The following is a 19,507-nucleotide window of genomic DNA, read 5'->3' on the forward strand; positions in this document are numbered from 1 at the left end:
TGTTAGGGAGAGGGTTAGTAATGCTAACCCTGCCGTTAGGGTTAGTGTTAGGGAGAGGGTTAGTAATGCTAACCCTGTGGTTAGGGTTAGTGTTAAGGAGAGGGTTAGTAATGCTAACCCTGAGTTTAGGGTTAGTGTTAGGGAGAGGGTTAGTAATGCTAACCCTGAGGTTAGGGTTAGTGTTAGGGAGAGGGTTAGTAATGCTAACCCTGAGGTTAGGGTTAGTGTTAGGGAGAGGGTTAGTAATGCTAACCCTGAGGTTAGGGTTATTGTTAGGGAGAGGGTTAGTAATGTGGCTAGTCGGAATGGCGGCTGTAACTCGGAGACTGTACAAATGATGGACCATCATGATGGACACTTTTTTTTTTACAGTGTAGATTAGAGTCCCAGAAAATTTAAATGCCTAATTCATATCAAATTGGGTCCCTTGACATTAAAACGGTTGAGAATCACTGCTATAGCCTTAACAACGTCTCTTTTGTGGGTCCGTGGGCTATATCAATTTGGAAAAACTTTGAGAACCACTGGGCCAGGAGACTGGTAAGAGGGGTAGAGTTCAGGCTGGGTTGGCGGGTGATATGATATGATATAATGATACGATATGATATAGTACTTTATTGTCAGTTCACACTGAAATTTGTCTTGCGACCCAGCAGCCAAGTATGCAGAACACATTTGACATAACACAAATAACAAGACAATTACATACATAAAGACATAAAGAACAATATCAACCGCCTAGATTACCCCGTGGCTACTACAACTCTTGATTAAGCCTCAAAGTCGACTGGTGGACAAAGGACCTCTTTAAGTCTTTAGTCTGACCTTATTGTATGCATTGCTGGGACACCATATCTCCTTCATGAAGGTAGCAACCTATATTCTCCATACAACACATGGCTAGTATTAGAGGTAATATTCCTTGCTAAACCTTAGGACGCTGTTATCATACGTGGATGTATAAAGTTTCTGAAGTGGTTGTCCAACAATCTTTGAACAAAGATTATTTGACAACCACTTGAGAATTATACATCCATGGTGCGTTGTTGTTGTCATAAGGCTTGGTCCTCCCTTTAGCTATTGAAAAATAGCAGATCTACAAGCTCATAGCGCGCCACTGAGTGGCGCGCTATGAGCTTGTAGGTCTGCTATTTTTGAAAAATCAAAGAACGACTGACATAGAAACATAGCTTTTTCAGAAAACTGTCAGACATTTATAGAATCTGATCTCAGGTCAGAATGGGTTAAGATGTTAGCTATGGCATCATGTTAGCAATGGCTCGACAATGACTGAGTGGATTTTTTTTTTTTTTTTTACTTTGTTTTTATTTCAGTTTAGGCAACTTCACAGAATTATAGTATACAAAAATAGTATACATTATAGTTATAGTATACATTTTTCTTACAACTGATTTTTTTTCACAACCTCAGCTGTTTCATACTTTCACAGGATATATACATTATACACTCATACACACAAACAACTTCACATACATTTACAAGTATTCACACAAAAAAAAACAAGGAAATAAAATATATAGTATATAGCGAGACAAAAACGACAGAGCGGCAACAATGGGAAGTGAACAATACTGAGGACAGACATGACTGGAGATGGAGGAAAGCGTATGAGCACACCAGAGGGTCTGGGGAGAAGTGTATTTGGTGAGTTGTTACTCGGGATTCCGAAACCTACTACCTCATTAGTAGAGGCAGTACAGGACTCCACCTTTTACTAAATATGTTTGGTTGAAGCCTCAGGGCATATGTAATTTGTTCAATCTGGTAAATGTCCCATATTTTTTCCACCCACATACTATAATGTTGGTGGGGCTGGTTTTAGCCTTTTAATTGTAATGCATTTGATGGCCGCTGTAAGCAGCACATGCAATAAATATATTTTGGCTCTACCCTCCAGACCTTCCGGTATCATTCCCAACAACATTACTATGGGATCCTCTGGGATGTTTTGACCGAAAACTTCTTTTAGTGCTTCAGAAACCTCTCTCCAGAATGGTATTCCCAATATGTGCTCCGCAGGAGTGGACCTTATAATGTGGCCATACATGAGTCATCAATCATCAGCCAAATACATTCAATTCAAAGGACCTTTAACTGGCACGAGAACACATACCTTTACATTTGTCACAAAGCAAATGTTGAAATAAAACAATTAAAACTAGATAAAGTGCCAATCGGCACAGGTCTCCACCAGGATTCTTCCTCAGCCTAGTGGGAATATGCGTGCACAGTTTCATCGCAATCGGACGCTGCGTTGACTCGTGAGGAGTTGTGGCCATTTGCTACTCCTGAAAACTGTAGGAGCCAATCGTGGCCAATCAGGATGGAATATGAGAAATCAAACAAACCTGCTCCTGGTGGCGCTATAAAGAGCAGATGTGAAAAATTCCAGACAAAGGTTTTTCCTTGGCCTCTAGGGAGTTGGCATACAAAGTGATCCACAGATTCGTGCAGTTAGAGGTAAAAACACTTTTCGGCCAGTTATAGCGCCACCTTGAGGCTGAGTTGAAATTGTTCATGTGGCATTTTGTCCTCGGCCTAGTGGGAATGTGGGTGCACAATTTCAAGGAAATCACGCGATGTGTTCATGATTTGCAGCATTTTGTTTGAAACTGAGCACTCCTGTGAACTTTGGAAGCCAATCTTAACCAATCAGGATGGAGTCTGAGAAATCTGAAAGACCGGTTTCGTTGAATGGCTGTAGAGAGACTGTGTACCAATTTGCGTGATGTTTGGACAAAATCTGTAGGTGTACTGTGCAAAAAGTTGTTTTGCACAAAGCGGCCTCCTGGTGGCGCTATAACAGGCCGTTCTGGAAAGTTTGGGGCAGAGGTTCATCGTTGGCATCCAGGGAGTGTGTGTGCAAAATTTGGCATCGACCGGGTTAACGGTGGCCGAGATTAGCTGCTAACGGACGGACGGACACACGGACACACGGACACATGGACGGACGGACACACGGACGGACGGAGTGCAAAACATACTCTCCCCACATGCCTTCGGCCTGGTGGAGACAACTAAGAAGAATGTGTACAAATAAAAGGGAATAAAGAAATGTGTCAACAGAGCTGTGCCAGAGCTTTTCTCTACCTCTCAATGTCTAACAGCTAACAGCTCTCTCTCTCTGTCCTATTTAACCCTTTTCCTCAATCTCTCTCTCTCTCTCTCTCTCTCTCTCTCTCTCTCTCTCTCTCTCTGTGTCTCAGTTAAAGCAGTTTATCCTTGTCACCAATGTGCAACCAAACATAGAATGGTATACATCCAACAAGCTGTTACAAGTGTTAATGCGTGCCGTGTGTGCGTGGGCCAATCTTTGTACCGTCCATGGATTCTTGGAAGTATCTCTCAACTCTCCGCCTTCTGCTCTTCCTCCCACCATCTCTTCTTGTATATCTTTCTCTCTCTCTCTTTCTCTCCCCCTATTCTCCATTCTCCCTGCCACCATATCTCTCTCTCTCTCTCTCTCTCTCTCTCTCTCTCTCTCTCTCTCTCTCTCTCTCTCTCTCTCTACCAGTCTGCGGGTATCCGCGAGGAGCGGGGCGACGAGGTGGAGGTGGAGCTGACGGACAGCCAGAGGAAGCTGACCCTGTCCCGGGAGGAGGTGCAGCGGATGAACCCGCCGCGCTTCAGCAAGGTGGAGGACATGGCCGACCTCACGTGCCTCAACGAGGCCTCGGTGCTCCACAACCTCCGCGAGAGATACTTCTCGGGACTCATCTACGTGAGTACTGTCGACCCCCGAACCGCCACAGTGACCACATGAACTCCACCCCGGGGTTTGGCCAAAAAAATGGCCACTCTACAGTACAAGCATAACATTCCCCCTTATATTCCTTACTACTAGCCTGCAGAGGTTATTATTTTGTGCACGAGGCACAAAATCACAGTAAAAGTCTCAAGGCACACATTTAAAAAAACGCACAGACAGACTTAATCACTTCAAACCTTTTTCAAAAATAACCCAAATCGCTAGCTCTACTATAGCTCGCAGCGCGTCCCGAATGCAACGCTTCGCCAGCTTATAGTGTGACACTCTGGTACGACAAAGAAGGGCATTCATTTACCAAAAAAAAAAGAAGAAAGAAAAGTTGAAACATGGCGGCGGTACAAGATTTATGCCCGAGAGCGACAACATGCAACCTGCTCTACTGGAATCGGTTGCCAAACGCTGCGTGTCTGTCACACTAGCGGTAGAACTTCAAAGATACACCGTAATGAGTTTTATGATGAGATAAATGAGCACCACTCACAGTCTCACACCATGTTTTGGCTGTTTCTTTTCCTTCCTGCCTCAGTGTGCCTTGAAGACTAGGGTTTGCCTAGGACTTGTGGCCAGGCGTGTAAACCTTGAAGCTATAAGACGCTCCGCAGATCATGTTATGTCATGAGTAGTCTTCTCCAGGACAGACAAATTGACTCCCTCAATGTTCAAAATGCATCCACCTGCTGTAACCGTCTTTAGTTCGGAGGCTATCAAATTGAGGACATGTTTGTACAGTTTGCACTGTTTGTCACATACATTAAAGTGACAGTATGTCACTTTAATACGCACGCACACACACACACACACTCGTTTAGCCTTCACAGTCCAGTAAATTAGCAACTGCTGGAAACACAATCTTTCTACAACCTCTGTTCCAAAGGATCCAATGTAGTTTTATTTAGTCCCAAGCTCTTGTCAAAACCTAATTTGTATTGCTTAAATATTTATAGACAGATTTTTCAAAAGTAGTATCTATAAGCTCACAGGGCACAGCATATTCTCACTGTCAAGTCGTACTATAGTGATGAATTGAGGAAAAATCTGACCGGGCTGTACTTATTTGATATACGGCGGGACTCCCCTGCCGCGCCGTTGTTCAATGTTCCTGGTAGTTGCATCCATTGGAATGTGGAAATGCCGTTCTTACTCACAACTCACGGCAGGCGTGCCGTCAGAAGCAGATTGAGCCCTGTAGTCTGAGGCACCTCACCCCAAAACCAGGCACCCAGCCCCACCCCGGCCCAGACGACCTGCCCCAAGCCAGGCACCCTGCCCCCAGCCAGGCATCCAGCCCCACCCTGGCCCAGACGACCTGCCCCAAGCCAGGCACCCAGCCCCCAGCCAGGCAACCTGCCCCAAGTCAGGCATCCAGCCCCACCCTGGCCCAGACAACCTGCCCCAAGCCAGGCACCCTGCCCCAAGTCAGGCATCCAGCCCCACCCTGGCCCAGACAACCTGCCCCAAGCCAGGCATCCAGCCCCAACCCAGGCAACCTGCTCCAAACCAAACAACCTGCCCCACCCCAGACAACCTGCCCCAAGCCAGGCAACGTGTCCCAAGCCAGGCACCCAGCCCCAAGCCAGGCACCCAGCCCCAAGCCAGGCACCCAGCCCCAAGCCAGGCACCCAGCCCCAAGCCAGGCAACCCACCCCAAGCCCGGCACCCCGCCTAGCTGAGCGAGGGGCCGTACAGAGTGGTGCAAGGTCCACTTCTGTTGACTCAGTGCCGTTCGGGTTGCACACTGATAGGCCTGGAATTGTAAAATATCAGTCTCCTTGTCAACATGTGACGTGCACAGAACTCAGCCACCCGTTCCACGCAACGGGTGATGAGAATAAGTTGCACACCATGTCGCGATCTTCCGCTTTGTGAGCTTGTAGATCAGCTATTGTGACTAATTTGTCAAGAAACCATATTAGAACAGGGGTTTGTAAGCCTGTAGACAGAGTGTGTGTGTGTGTGTGTGTGTGTGTGTGTGTGTGTGTGTGTGTGTGTGTGTGTGTGTGTGTGTGTGTGTGTGTGTGTGTGTGTGTGTGTGTGTGTGTGTGTGTGTGTGTGTGTGTGTGTGTGTGTGTGTGTGTGTGTGTGTGTGTGTGTGTGTGTGTGTGTGTGTGTGTGCATTCCAGCACATACTGTAGTGCATCACCTGTGTAACTGATAGTCGGTGTTGTTGACAGAACCAGGGAGTCATTTTACATAGCTGCTCATGAGAGAGAGAGAGAGAGAGAGAAGAGAGAGAGACACAGCGTCTCCACTTACACGTGTAGAGGGGGGGGGGGGGGGGGGGATAGATGAGAAAGATACCGTAGATTAGAGCTATCGATTAGTTTCTGAGAGATTATCTCACTGAATAGTACGTTCTCCATTAGTCTATATGTATATCAACTATATACAAAATATGTTGTTTCTTTTTTTACATTATACAACTAAATCTGACTTACTGTCGCAGCCCTGTTGAGCTTCATAGTCTATTAGGTATCACAGACCATGTGTACAGTTTCTGTAACTTTCAAACGCAAAAAAGGAATCCCATCCATCTCCATATTCTTTTGCCAAACTCATTTTTTGTTATAAACAGGGGTTCAGCATTTTATCAAAGAAACCAGTTGAATCAATAAAAAAAGAGGTCTGTGATATTCATTGGTTACACAGTCATCAGTAAGACATCGACAACCTATCTCACGATGGATAGATAGATAGATAGATAGATAGATAGATAGATAGATAGATAGATACAGTAGTTAGATAGAAGGGTGTACCCAGCTGTCAGAACAAAGATGAATGATGAGCACAGATGTGTGGGGTTCCCTACAGATACTTGGAATACCTCAGCTAGGTGTATGACAGGATGACGTCCACTTCAATGGCATGTGTCTTAATCCTCCTGTGTCTCAGTTGTTGTTTCTGTGAACGCAGATGCTTTGTTGTTCTGCACGACGGGAGATGGGAGTGGCTTCACACACCATTAACACCCATGTGCAGTTTTTGTGCCCACTCAGTAGGGTGGCCATTTTGGAAAGAACTCTTCCTGTAGTACTTCCGCATGGCCCCTTCCCGTATACTTCCTTCACAGGTGTTACCGATGATACCAATTAAGGCTCTGTTCCATTAAGTGTACAGTGGTTCTCAAACTTTTTAATTTCAAGGACCCCCATAACTCTGAGAGTGTACACAATTTGAATACACTCTCAGAGTTACACACTTGGAACCCACTCAAGTACACGTTGAGACCCACTGGTGTAGCAGAGTGTTTCCAACATGCACAATAGCAGCACCCTGACTTCTGTTTGACCAGAATGGAACAGAGCCTTCACTAGTATCATTAACACTGACTCTGTTTGACCAGAATGGAACAGAGCCTTTTTTAGTATCATTAACACTGACTCTGTTTGACCAGAATGGAACAGAGCCTTTTTTAGTATCATTAACACTGACTCCGTTTGACCAGAATGGAACAGAGTCTTTTTTAGTATCATTAACACTGACTCTGTTTGACCAGAATGGAACAGAGCCTTTTTTAGTATCATTAACACTGACACTGTTTGACCAGAATGGAACAGAGCCTTTATTAGTATCATTAACACTGACTCTGTTTGACCAGAATGGAACAGAGACTTTTTTAGTATCATTAACACTGACTCTGTTTGACCAGAATGGAACAGAGCCTTTTTTAGTATCATTAACACTGACTCTGTTTGACCAGAATGGAACAGAGACTTTTTTAGTATCATTAACACTGACACTGTTTGACCAGAATGGAACAGAGCCTTAACTAGTATCATTAACACTGACTCTGTTTGACCAGAATGGAACAGAGCCTTTATTAGTATCATTAACACTGACTCTGTTTGACCAGAATGGAACAGAGCCTTCACTAGTGTCATTAACACTGACTCTGTTTGACCAGAATGGAACAGAGCCTTTATTAGTGTCATTAACACTGACTCTGTTTGACCAGAATGGAACAGAGCCTTTTTTAGTATCATTAACACTGACTCTGTTTGACCAGAATGGAACAGAGCCTTTATTAGTGTCATTGGTAACACAATTTCAACCGTTTAACACCCCACATACCTGACTGACTATAGGCTCTAAATATCGTCGTTGAAAATAGTCGGTCTACAAGCTCGCAGCGGCGATGTGTTGTGAGCTTGTAGATCTGCTATTACCAGCGAATAGGGACTTTATAGGGGTTCATGTGGTTAACCTATAACCCCAGCATCCGTATTCTTGGGGAAAACCTTCCCAGGAAATAGCAGATTGCCAAGCTCACAACCCGTACGTCCGCAGCTTGTATAGATCAGCTATTCCACTGGTTCTCAAAAGATTCAACAATCAACCGAAGGATTCAATATATGGCTGTGAATGAAGTATCACCATGTGATAAAATGACGTGGTGTATAGGAAATGACTGGCAGACTTGCCGATATACCGAAAACCAGCATTTAAATTTTATCGGTACAACTCTGCTACTGCAATCAATTAAATTAATGTGTGTGTGTGTGTGTGTGTGTGTGTGTGTGTGTGTGTGTGTGTGTGTGTGTGTGTGTGTGTGTGTGTGTGTGTGTGTGTGTGTGTGTGTGTGTGTGTGTGTGTGTGTGCGTGTGCGTGTGCGTGTTGAACTCACAGACATACTCTGGCCTGTTCTGCGTGGTGGTCAACCCCTACAAGAACCTGCCCATCTACACAGAGTCCATCGTGGAGATGTACCGCGGCAAGAAGCGCCACGAGATGCCCCCGCACATCTACGCCATCTCCGAGGCGGCCTACCGCAGCATGCTGCAAGGTACACTGTCCTCTCTGTCAACACGCACGTGTGACGGGAATTACACTCTACCGAGCAGTGATGGTTTCGTCCACTAAAACTATGACGAAAGAATGTTTGTCGACTAACTTTTTTCACTGGCGAAAACTGAACGGAAACTAAATGAAAACTACTAAGCAATGATGATTAAAATAAAACTAAGACTACATTTACTGACAATTTCGTCAACAGATAAAAACTAGACTAAAATGTTAGGATGGGGACTAGTGGACATTCTGGACAAGAGATCCAATATGAGTCATTTGACACTTGGTTGCATGTTGAAAATATTTTCAGCAAGTGTAAAATCAGTCATTACGCCAAATGCTGACAGCCAGCCAGTCAGCAAGTGGATTCATGAATGTATATAGACAATATTTTAGGCCAATAAAAAAGACTATGTACCAAATTTCCCACTCCACAACCCCCGACTGCCGGACTAAAACATACAATTGGTGACTCGCCCTCGAATGAATGAACCACTTAAGCCCTATTTGAAAGAGTTGCCGAAGGTCTCAACACGCTGTGAGTGAGATCAGCTATTTCTACCATTTTTAGAAATTGTTTTGAACATTTGACAGATATTTAAAATAATAAAAAGTGCAGGAAAGATAAATTTAAAAAAAGCCCATAAAACCATGGTCCACAACCAACCCTACAGTATGCTGGGAATAACACTGGCCTATAGACATGATGCTTTTCTCCCAGAGCAATATGGAACTAGAAAAGGCTTCAGCTCAAAAATGAGCAACCTTGCGTGCTATCAATAGTAATGAGCTCAAGGGTCACAGAGCCATAGTGGCCACTGGACCGCACGCACGCACACACACACACACGCACGCACACACACACGCACATGTTACTAGTACTGTGAAATTAAAAGCAAGGACATATTTTGAGTCGGGTACTCGTACTCATGGAACCGCAGCACAATTTGAACTGTAATGATAATGCAAATGATTTTTTTCCCCACTCACACCAAGTTGTATGACATTTGAATTTGGAACGTACACAGCTGAAATATTAGCAGTATTTTTGATTAAAAACATTGAATGAAATGACCCCCAACGTTTCAGCACTGCAGTCTACTGCTGTATCCCTCTACCAAGTCATTGTCTATGCTATGTCAAACAGCGCCACCTCTGGACTGAAACTAGTATGAAGGCCAGCTGATGATAATCTATTCGCTTAAACAAAATGTATTTGTTCTCGTTGGTCGACTTAGCAAAAAAAAGCTTGAAATATTTAACATTTATATGAAAGATTCACATTTGATCAAATGGTCACTTGTCTATACATTTTGTCGTTGTGGAGAGTTTATTTATTTAACCACTTTATTAACGAATTGCAAACAGTGCAGCAATTTCAATTACTCTCAAGCATTGCTAAAGTGATAACACAAAGAAATCCCTGAGGGCTTTGATTAATTGATTAATTGATTGATTATTGATTGATTGATTGATTTATTGATTGATTGATTGATTGATTGAAGGCTTTATTAAACAGACATGCAGTACGGGGGCAGTACTGCATTTGAACAGTGCAGGTAGAGTCACTTGGGCTAAAAGGATAGTTTCCATTGTCGTCCTGGGTATTCAATTCACAATCGGGACACATGCAATACAATACAAATCCTCCTCACTGGGGGTGTACTCTCTGGTGGAAGGCTAGAAGATTTATGGGTCCTGTTGCAACAGATGTTCTTTCAGGGCAGCAGGAGGACAGGAGCTTGTCATCCAGGTTCTACCTGTATGGACGCGTTATTATGTATCCCACCGCAGTTCCTGGAAAGCCCCGCTGCGATTGGCCAGTAGTCGTTGTGATTGACAGTTCTAATTTTTTGCGACCAGTCATTAGTCCTACAACTACAACTCAAACCCTCACCCTAAACCTAACCTCCCACGGGGGCAGCAAACCTAACCTTAACCCATGTCTAACCAATGACTAGTCTAAACTAAGTATGCACCCCCCTAAACCTAACCCGAACGGCCTAGCCTCAGTAAGTAAAACTATGCCTATCAGACACATGGTGAGGCGGGTCTACCCTAGAACGTTGGTGGGATTCATAATCACGCTGTATGGACGGGTTTAGCCACTCAATACCAACCATTTGCAGCTGTGTTCACCAACGAACGGCACACAGCTGTAACTTGTGATCCTATTATCTATGTTGACGGCTAAATATTGGACAGAAAGGCCATGCTGTTGTTTAGACAGACTGCTGTTCTGTACTAATTTTGTAGGTCAGAAATCGAATCGCTTATTGCAACTTTGAAAAAAATGTTGCTTAAGTTGACATAATAGAGCAGTGGTTCGCAAACGTTTTAGCTCGAGAACCCAAAAAGGGACATTTGATGTGTCCCTTTGTGAGATTTTTTTCCTTTCTTTTCTTTTCTTTATATTTATATGTTTCAATTGGTTTTTTATTTTTATTTTTTTTTGGGGGGGGGGAATGTTTGAAAATCTTTTTAAATAATACTAAAATAAAATAAAATAATTATATATTATAGGTGAATCAATAAATGGCATTGGCAAACGTGCTTCTTTTTTTTAGATTATTTCCATACAGTGACGGCAGTTGCCAAAATACGACTTATTCTCTTGTGTGTAGGTGACTTGAAGGTGAGGCGCGGGCCGCCGCGCCCGTGGGGGAAAACACTCAGAATAGCCTCAGAACAGCCACATATCTGATTATTTGTAACAATACAGAAGACGTCATCAATGGGCAAACGTCATCAATGGTCAAACGTTTGTTCAGAGACACTTATTGTCTCGGCTGTCACACGGAGTTGACGACGGAATGAGTCAAAACATTTTAAAAAGTAATCGTTTTTAACCCATTAAGATCTGGAACGCGTCAGTGTCACTTTAGCCATTAACCACTTTTAACCATTATTTTATACTTTTAGCTGTTGAAAAATAGCAGATCTAGATGCTCGTAGCGTGGCACTGAGTGCCGCGCTATGCAGCTTGTAGGTCTGCTATATTTTAAACATCTTGAAAACGTGTGCACATCTTTGAATATGTATTCTTTCCCAGCGCACGTTTCTTTCTTTGTTTCTGGGGTGTCCATGGAACAACACATTTTCAGATGGGGTGGTCTGTGGCCAAACACAGATCATTCTGTGGGTCCTTGACATGAAAAGGTTTGAGCACCAGTGCACCATTGATGACGTTTTTTCCAGAAAACTGTCAGGATTTAGAAGACATTTTTAGTAGAATCTGGTCTGGAGTCTTTATGGGTTAAAAGCAGTCAGCCTTGGACCATTGCAACAACGTGTGTGTGCTTCAGGTGGTGTTGTTGTGTCGTCTCGGCTCTGACAGGACTGGCTGGGTGAGCTCTGACATGTTCAACTGTCTCATTCAACCCTCCTCCCTTTGTTCTCTCTCTCTGTCTTCATTTTTTCTGTCTGTTCTGCTTTCCCTCTCTCGTCTGTCTTTATTACTGTCAGGGGGTTGACGCTAAGGTCTCGGAGGCACTTGCCCCGACGTCGGGGAAAGTATGGGTCATGTTCTACATGCCCACTTGCCCCGAAAAATACATCTGTCCATTATAAAATAATGGGTAAAAAAATGTCATACCTCAATCTTTATGCCAATTACCTACAACCTACATAGTTATGGGTTCACATATGGGCGTCATTTTAGATTTTTAAGTGTATAGCAACAGTGAAAACGGAACATTATATGAAAAGTTGAAAACGGTGCTCTTATTTTACGCTCCACAGACCAGAAGACTGAGCGCTCTGGCCACGTTCAGGTGTTTACAGACAGAACAGTCTCGTGTTGTTTTTATAGACGGTTGCGTCTCAAACGAGCACTTACCGCTTCAGGCATCCTGAAAGCAAACTCTACCAACGCCTGATTACTCACTTGTTCTTCTCTCTCTTCATCTCTCTCATCTCCCTCCCTCTCTCTCTCGCTCTCTCTCTGCCATCCCCTCTCTCTCATTCTGTAGGTGTGTGTGGGTGTGTGTGTGTGTGTGTGTGTGTGTGTGTGTGTGTGTGTGTGTGTGTGTGTGTGATAATTAAACCTGTAGGACTAGTCTGAATTCTTTGGGAGTTGTTTGTCCGTGGGAATCACAGAACAGACACTGTGAGCCATTATTATCTAGTCAGTGTAGTGTGGATTCCTGGCCTAGCAACTTCTGTTGTAATGGCAGACCGCACGAGGCAAAGACACGTATCCTGTCATGACTTTTGCGCACCTATTTATAGTTCAGTCAGACATATATCTATCTGGTATTAAATCAAAATATATATAATTGAGCAATTTACAATTTAGGCATTTAGCAGACGCTCTTAATCCAGAGCGATTTACATTAAGCAAGAACAAAAAAGCATGGCAAATTGGCAATACATCACATACATAAAAAGCTAAGAACGTAACAGTGGAATATCTATATAATGAAACTATACATGTATGCTATAAAGTGATATGTCTACATACAAAATAAGTCTGTATAAAATGCTAATCTAAGTCTACATAAAGACAAGTGCTATCTAAGTTACATAGGTTGAGGCTTTGCATATGCCTGTAAGGTCGTCTGGGCAAGTGCTACGGGCCATGATGGAGTCTGAAGAGTACAGTATACCGTATTGTCCGGAATATAAGACGACAATGATTATAATACGACACCATTTTTTAGGACGCTTCGCATCATCGGGAAAAAAGTACTACTACAACGTGCTGAAAACGGCGACACTGAAGGCACGGCAATACGTGAACCTCTGCTTCCGAAAGGGGCGAAGAAACTGTGGCGAGCCAAAGTTATTTTGTACCAGAAACGGCAGTCTTTCTCAGTGGGAGTCGAGGTACTCTGACTCTGAACCAGAAACGGCAGTCTTTCTCAGCGGGAGTCGAGGTTATAGTCTTGTTCTCCTCCTAATCTCTGTTCTCATGGAACGGGGCAGGGGGCACCCTATTATTGCGCTCTTGCTGTGTTGGTATTCAAGTGTGTCCCGGTTTTTGGGGACGTTGATAAGTTGGACGTTGACTCGTTGAGTGCCAATGGACATTCTCTGACATCGCCTGCCGGTGTTGAAGTCACTGGCTTGGACAATTGTCAAACTTTGACGGGTTTGGCGTGAGACCATGAAGTTGTTGTTGTTGTTGTTGAACTTGTGCAATAAGACAGGCTTCTCGCAGCCATGTGCAATTGTGCATGTTGTATGTTGAGACGTATGAGACGTCTGTTCCATATAGCTTGTCTGAACAGCTGACATGCGCATTATTCTGGTGCGTGGTGTGCGTGCGTGCGAGTGTATTTTGTATGGTATGTGCATATGGTGTGTGTGTATTGTGCAACGGTTATGTGTGTACTGTACAGTATGTCTCGTGTGTGAGGTTTGAGTTTGGAGATGCTCCACTTGCACAGGCCAGGGAACTAGGGCAGGTTGCTCCTTAGATAACCTCCATTCCTCACCTCAAACCTACAATTAAAGTCACACGGAGAGAGGCCAAAGGACTGTGATTAAGGCCTGCTGACAAGGTTTTATCCGTGATCGTGAGATAAGATCTATGCAGGGGTGGGAAACCGTTCAGAGCACAGCATGAACATATGCACCGCTTATGCTGCTAATCGGAAAACAAGGCAAACGCAGAATAAGTCAGTTTAGTGCCGATAGTGAAGTCAAAATAAAACTATCTCTGGAGAACAGCTTTAGTTTACACACAGTTTTCTTTTACCGTTCTGAACCTGGCGTCCGTAATGGCAGGATGTGGGCGTGTCAGAGTTTGGGCGTGCAGCTGAGACCTGGCAACCACCATTCATTCCCACAGACCGTGTTCTGGAAAAGACAAGAAAAAAGCAGATCTACAAGCTTATAGCGCGTCGCACAGTGATGTGGTGTGAGCTTGTAGATCAGCTATTTTCCCCATTTGTTGTGTACGACAAGTATATATCTAGAAGTGGTCGCAGGTTCAAGTCAAGTCGCTCTAGATGACTTAAAGCCATTCTGGACGGGAACCCCCTTTATTTTATTTTGGTCGTTTTAAGCATTATGTTATTCTTTAGCTATTGAAAAGTAGCAGATCTGCAATTTTTTTGAAAATTTGTGAAAATGTGGCGCAATCGTTTTTTTTAACTCTTTGCTTCTGAGGGGTCCCTGGAACAACATATTTTCAGATGGGGGTCGCCGGCCAATATACGTATATTTTTGGGGTCCTTGACATGAAAAAGGTTGAGCACCACTGACAGAAACATTTAGAAGACATTCTTTTAGAATCGGCCTTATTGGTCTAAATGGGTTAAAGCCCTATTCACACTGGATTAAAGACATCCTCCGTAATTATTGCAGATCACCTGAGGTAATACTAATCCAGTGTGAATAGGCCTTCCATGTGAAATAACAGTACATGTATATGTATGTATACAACGGCGTATAGGCCTACTGCACCGTTGCATTTGCATCATGTACAGTATGGTGTGGATTACGATGCAGTATGACACTGACATTTTATTCTGATCACTTTCCTTCCACAGATCGAGAGGATCAGTCCATCCTTTGCACGTGAGTAGACACGGTTTAGTAGTCTGAGCATGCGTTTGCTTTCATTGTTGTGTGGCTGTACAGTGTGTGTGTGTGTGTGTGTGTGTGTGTGTGTGTGTGTGTGTGTGTGTGTGTGTGTGTGTGTGTGTGTGTGTGTGTGTGCGACTGTGCGTGCGTGTGTGTGCGTGCACGCACCATACTGTATACGTCTGTGTCTCGCTGTATGTTGGTCTTCCTTCCTGTCATTGTAAAAGATCCCAGTTTAGGTTCATCCTGTGTGTGTGTGTGTGTGTGTGTGTGTGTGTGTGTGTGTGTGTGTGTGTGTGTGTGTGTGTGTGTGTGTGTGTGTGTGTGTGTGTGTGTGTGTGTGTGTGTGTGTGTGTGTGTGTGTGTGTGTGTGTGCGCTACTGCCTCAGTCAGTACATCCTGAACACCTGCTCTCTGTTTACAGCTGTCTGTTCACTAATGCCAGAAGGCTGCTTGCATTGTGAGGTCATGTGTGTGTGCGTGAGTGCGTGCGCGTGTGATTTAATGTGTGCGGACAGATGCTGTTTTTGTAACTATGACCCTGTGTGTGTGTTTACATGCCTGCGCTTTTGTGCAGTAGACATTTTGTTAATGGAATGGGATTTATTTGTGTGTGTGTGTGTGTGTGTGTGTGTGTGTGTGTGTGTGTGTGTGTGTGTGTGTGTGGATGTATGTATGCACACATGTGTTTGTGCATGTGCACATGTATAGTGTGTGTGTGTGTGTGTGTATATACAGTAAATACTACAAAATACCGCTGCAAACCAAGTTCTCCAAGAAGTAAAACAATAGAAAATAGCAAACAAAAAAATTCTTCTTGATGTTGAGATGAGGTATAATTTTTGCCAATGCCAACCCGCTGGTTCTCAGCAAACACGCACATCTGTGTCTCATTTTGCTGCCTCCTTACTGTAAGTCCCTCTGCCAGATTTGTGCTCATAAATTAGTCATGAACAGGGGGGGGGGGGGGGTGGGGAGATAACTCAAGCATGTCCCACTGAGGGGTGGTGTGACGGGCAGGACAGTCACCACCGTATAGCTCTCGGTATAAACGTCCTCTGGATAATACATATAGTCATCTTTATTGTCCCGAGGGACATTCATTCATCTTCACGGTCTGTTCAAAACAGACGCACAACAAAACAAGCACATATAGCACAGATAAACACATCACCGAGACAATACATAAACATGACTGTACACCCTGACTGTACACAGAACCATCCTATCGGAGAGGTTTGTTTGTTTAATGCCGCGATGGCTGAGAGGGGACAAAACTCCTGCTAAAGCGGACCTTTTTTTTTCACGCTACGGTTCTTTATCTTTGTCCAGATGGCATGAGGTTGAAAAGGCGATACAGGTGGATGATCAGTGTCATTTGATATCGAAAGTGCTAACCGTGTGATTACCTTTTATATTGTTCATATGAGAAAGTGTGGGTGTGGGAAGTCCAATGATCTTGGAACCATCAGTTCTGAGGGCCACAAGCAGAGCAGATGCCTTGGACAAGTCAGCAGTGATATTAACATTCGCCTTGTGCTATAGGGCATTCACTTCTAGTCATTTTTACTAGTTGACTAGTTGCCTAGTTTACTAGTCGACTAGTTGTTTAACTACCTATTATGTAAAAAAAAAAAAAAAAGGGGGGTTTTGGTTGTTGTTTTTGGAAATATATATTTATACATTTAAAAACTGTGTACATTGGGGTGAATATAACTATAATCTCCCCTGATCTTGAGGCCTACAAAATCAGGGGGGGGAAAAATCTAAAAAATATTCTTATCAAATTTCTTATCAACTAGTCAACTAGTACCAACAAGGTCGACTAGTGGATTTACTAGTCGACTAGTAAACTAGTCAACTAGTAAACTAGTCGACTAGTAAACTAGTCGACTAGTTGCTTAATGCCCTACCTTGTGCCCGTTTCAAATGAGCCGACGTGTTGCAAATGAGCCGACGTGGCCAAAGCTTTCTTTGTAGTGTTCCGTGTGTAGTACAGCATGCTGTTATGATTTGTTCTTTGCCAATCTTTGTGTGTGCGTGTGTGTGTGTGTGTGTGTGTGTGTGTGTGTGTGTGTGTGTGTGTGTGTGTGTGTGTGTGTGTGTGTGTGTGTGTGTGCGTGCGCGTTCCAGTGGGGAGTCCGGTGCAGGCAAGACTGAGAACACGAAAAAAGTCATCCAGTATCTGGCTCACGTGGCCTCGTCCCACAAGACGGGCACTCTGGGAAGAAACAAAGAGTCCACGCAGGTATGAAACCAGAAGCCCATTAAACAAGGTGTCAATGCAGATACTATATGCAGAGTATAAAAGATTTGAAACGAGGAGTTGATTTAGCTTTGAGGCGAGGAGTCAATGCAGGTACAGTGCAATAGATACGTAAGTGCATAGAAAAGCGCTATAAAAATGCAATCCATTACTATTATTGTTATTATGGTTTTATTCATTCTTTTTTTAAAGACGTATGACTATGACTATGTTAAAGACGTAAGACTATTGTTGTCTTCTTTCTGACTTTATTTTCTCTTTATTTTACAAGCCAAACAGGAACGTAAAATGGCTGTCAGTGTAGATAAACTAACCAGCATTGTGTTCATGTCCCACCCAGCCTGCAGTCTTCCCTCTAATCCAGTGGCTTTCAACCCTTTTCAATATCAAGGCCCATTATTTATTCTACATCTGAGCCACGGACCACCGTTTGATGATATTTAGCCTCTCAGACCCAAAACTAAAGAATATGTACACATGTCCGCATGCTGTATTGATGTTGGTACCATAGGAGAGATAACAGGCAAACGTTGATCAAGATAACAATTACTTTTGTGTAGACTTCTTATAAATGAACTTAAGTAATGCAATAATTTAACTCGAGGGTGTAAACTGAAACTCAAGGACCACTGGTGGTCCCCGGACCACTGGTTGAGAACCACTGCTCTAATCAATGATCTGTAGATTGCCTTGTGTCAGTCTAACTCTGTCTCCCCTTCATTCTTTCTTATTAACATTTAATGTCCTCTCTCTCTCTCTCTCTCTCTCCCTCCTTGCTTGGCTTCCTCCAGGACGGCAATCGGTCTCTGCCACGCGGTAGTTCTTTAGTAAACAGAGTGAGTGAGACCCTGCATGTTCTGTTCTGCACTTCTCTCTCCTGTATTATTGTTTTATTCTCTGACTAAATGGCCTCTCGTGATGCTATACCGACTAACCCACAGAATTATCTCCCAACCTCTAAAGGACTCTTTCACCCCAAAGCCCATCAGAGAAGTTTCTGTGTCTCAGTCTTTAGTTTTTTTTTGCAGTTTTGTGATTTCCATGACATATTTTGCTGTATTTTTGCTGTAAAGGGAAACAAGTGACTGTGATACAATTTTAAGTTTCATGGAATGTTGTGTGAGATTATTTGCAAAAAAAAAAAAGAAATCGATCGGGTGCATTTTGGTGAAATTCTCCTTCATCACTGAACTAACAATCCTTGGCCTGTATCATTTTTTGTTTTGTTTTTGTTTTTGCTGTCGTCTTATACTTTTTATGTGTTGTTTGTTTATACCTCATTAATTTGTTCACCCTATCCACCCCACCCCACATCTCCCCCCCCCCCTCCTTCAACTGTTTTTCAGAGTGTTCAATATGTGAGTATCCAACATATCCAGTCTTCTGTTATGAGCTTCAGATGAAATCACGGTTGCTTGTCTGAAGATAGATCTGGAGTCAGTGTAAAGAGCTGATGTGACTCCTTATCAGCTGGGCGATGGATAAGGAGATAATAATCAGATCCAGGCATTTTGGATAATCATAATATCGTGATATGAGACACGAGGGTTGTCTGCTCCTGGTTTTAGTCACATCATGACTCGTTAAAAGTAAAACCATGATGTGGGCGATTCGACAAAATGCCTCCTCAATCATTGGTTCTCACACTTTCGAGATTTTTCCCCAAAAAACATGTTCAAAAATAGCAGATGTGCAAGCTCGCAGCGCGGCATGAAGTGACACGCTGCGAGCTTGTAGATCTGCTGTTTTTGTATAACCCAACGATTCTAAAGTGACACAGATGCTTTCCCCAAATGGGTTAACTAGACATATTTATCCTTCAAAATGTGACAATGCAATATCATTGCCAGTTAGTACACTATTGTTTCACGGAGATATTTGGTCCATATCGCCCAGCTATATACGGATAAGAGGATCATCTCTACTCTGTATACACTGTTATTTATGTGTGTGTGTGTGTGTGTGTGGCCTCTTTCCTGAAGCCCTGCCTCTGCAGGCTTTTCTCTGTCTATGCGCTGTTGGCTTTGCTGTGGCATTGCTGTGTCTGGGTGGAGGGCTGTATTTTATACAGCAATAGCAGGCAAATGCAATAGGCAATTTACCTGAGGAGTAGTTGGTATGTGGCTTATAGTGTT

General features: G+C 43.5%; 1 protein-coding gene across 2 annotated transcripts in view; it reads left to right on the forward strand.

Annotated features, from left to right (window-relative positions):
• myh14 (myosin, heavy chain 14, non-muscle) overlaps window positions 1-19,507 on the forward strand; it is an 86,137-nt gene that overhangs the window by 18,579 nt on the left and 48,051 nt on the right. For both annotated transcript variants that reach the window (XM_083761894.1, XM_083761895.1), the window contains exons 3-7: window positions 3,536-3,742; window positions 8,414-8,570; window positions 15,073-15,100; window positions 17,240-17,354; window positions 18,719-18,730. In XM_083761894.1, the coding sequence (XP_083618020.1) occupies window positions 3,536-3,742; window positions 8,414-8,570; window positions 15,073-15,100; window positions 17,240-17,354; window positions 18,719-18,730 (519 nt within the window). The remainder of the gene's footprint in view (window positions 1-3,535; window positions 3,743-8,413; window positions 8,571-15,072; window positions 15,101-17,239; window positions 17,355-18,718; window positions 18,731-19,507) is intronic.

Source organism: Protomyctophum parallelum (genome assembly GCF_964188405.1).
Source record: "Protomyctophum parallelum genome assembly, chromosome: 3".
In the NCBI taxonomy this organism is placed as follows: domain Eukaryota; kingdom Metazoa; phylum Chordata; class Actinopteri; order Myctophiformes; family Myctophidae; genus Protomyctophum; species Protomyctophum parallelum.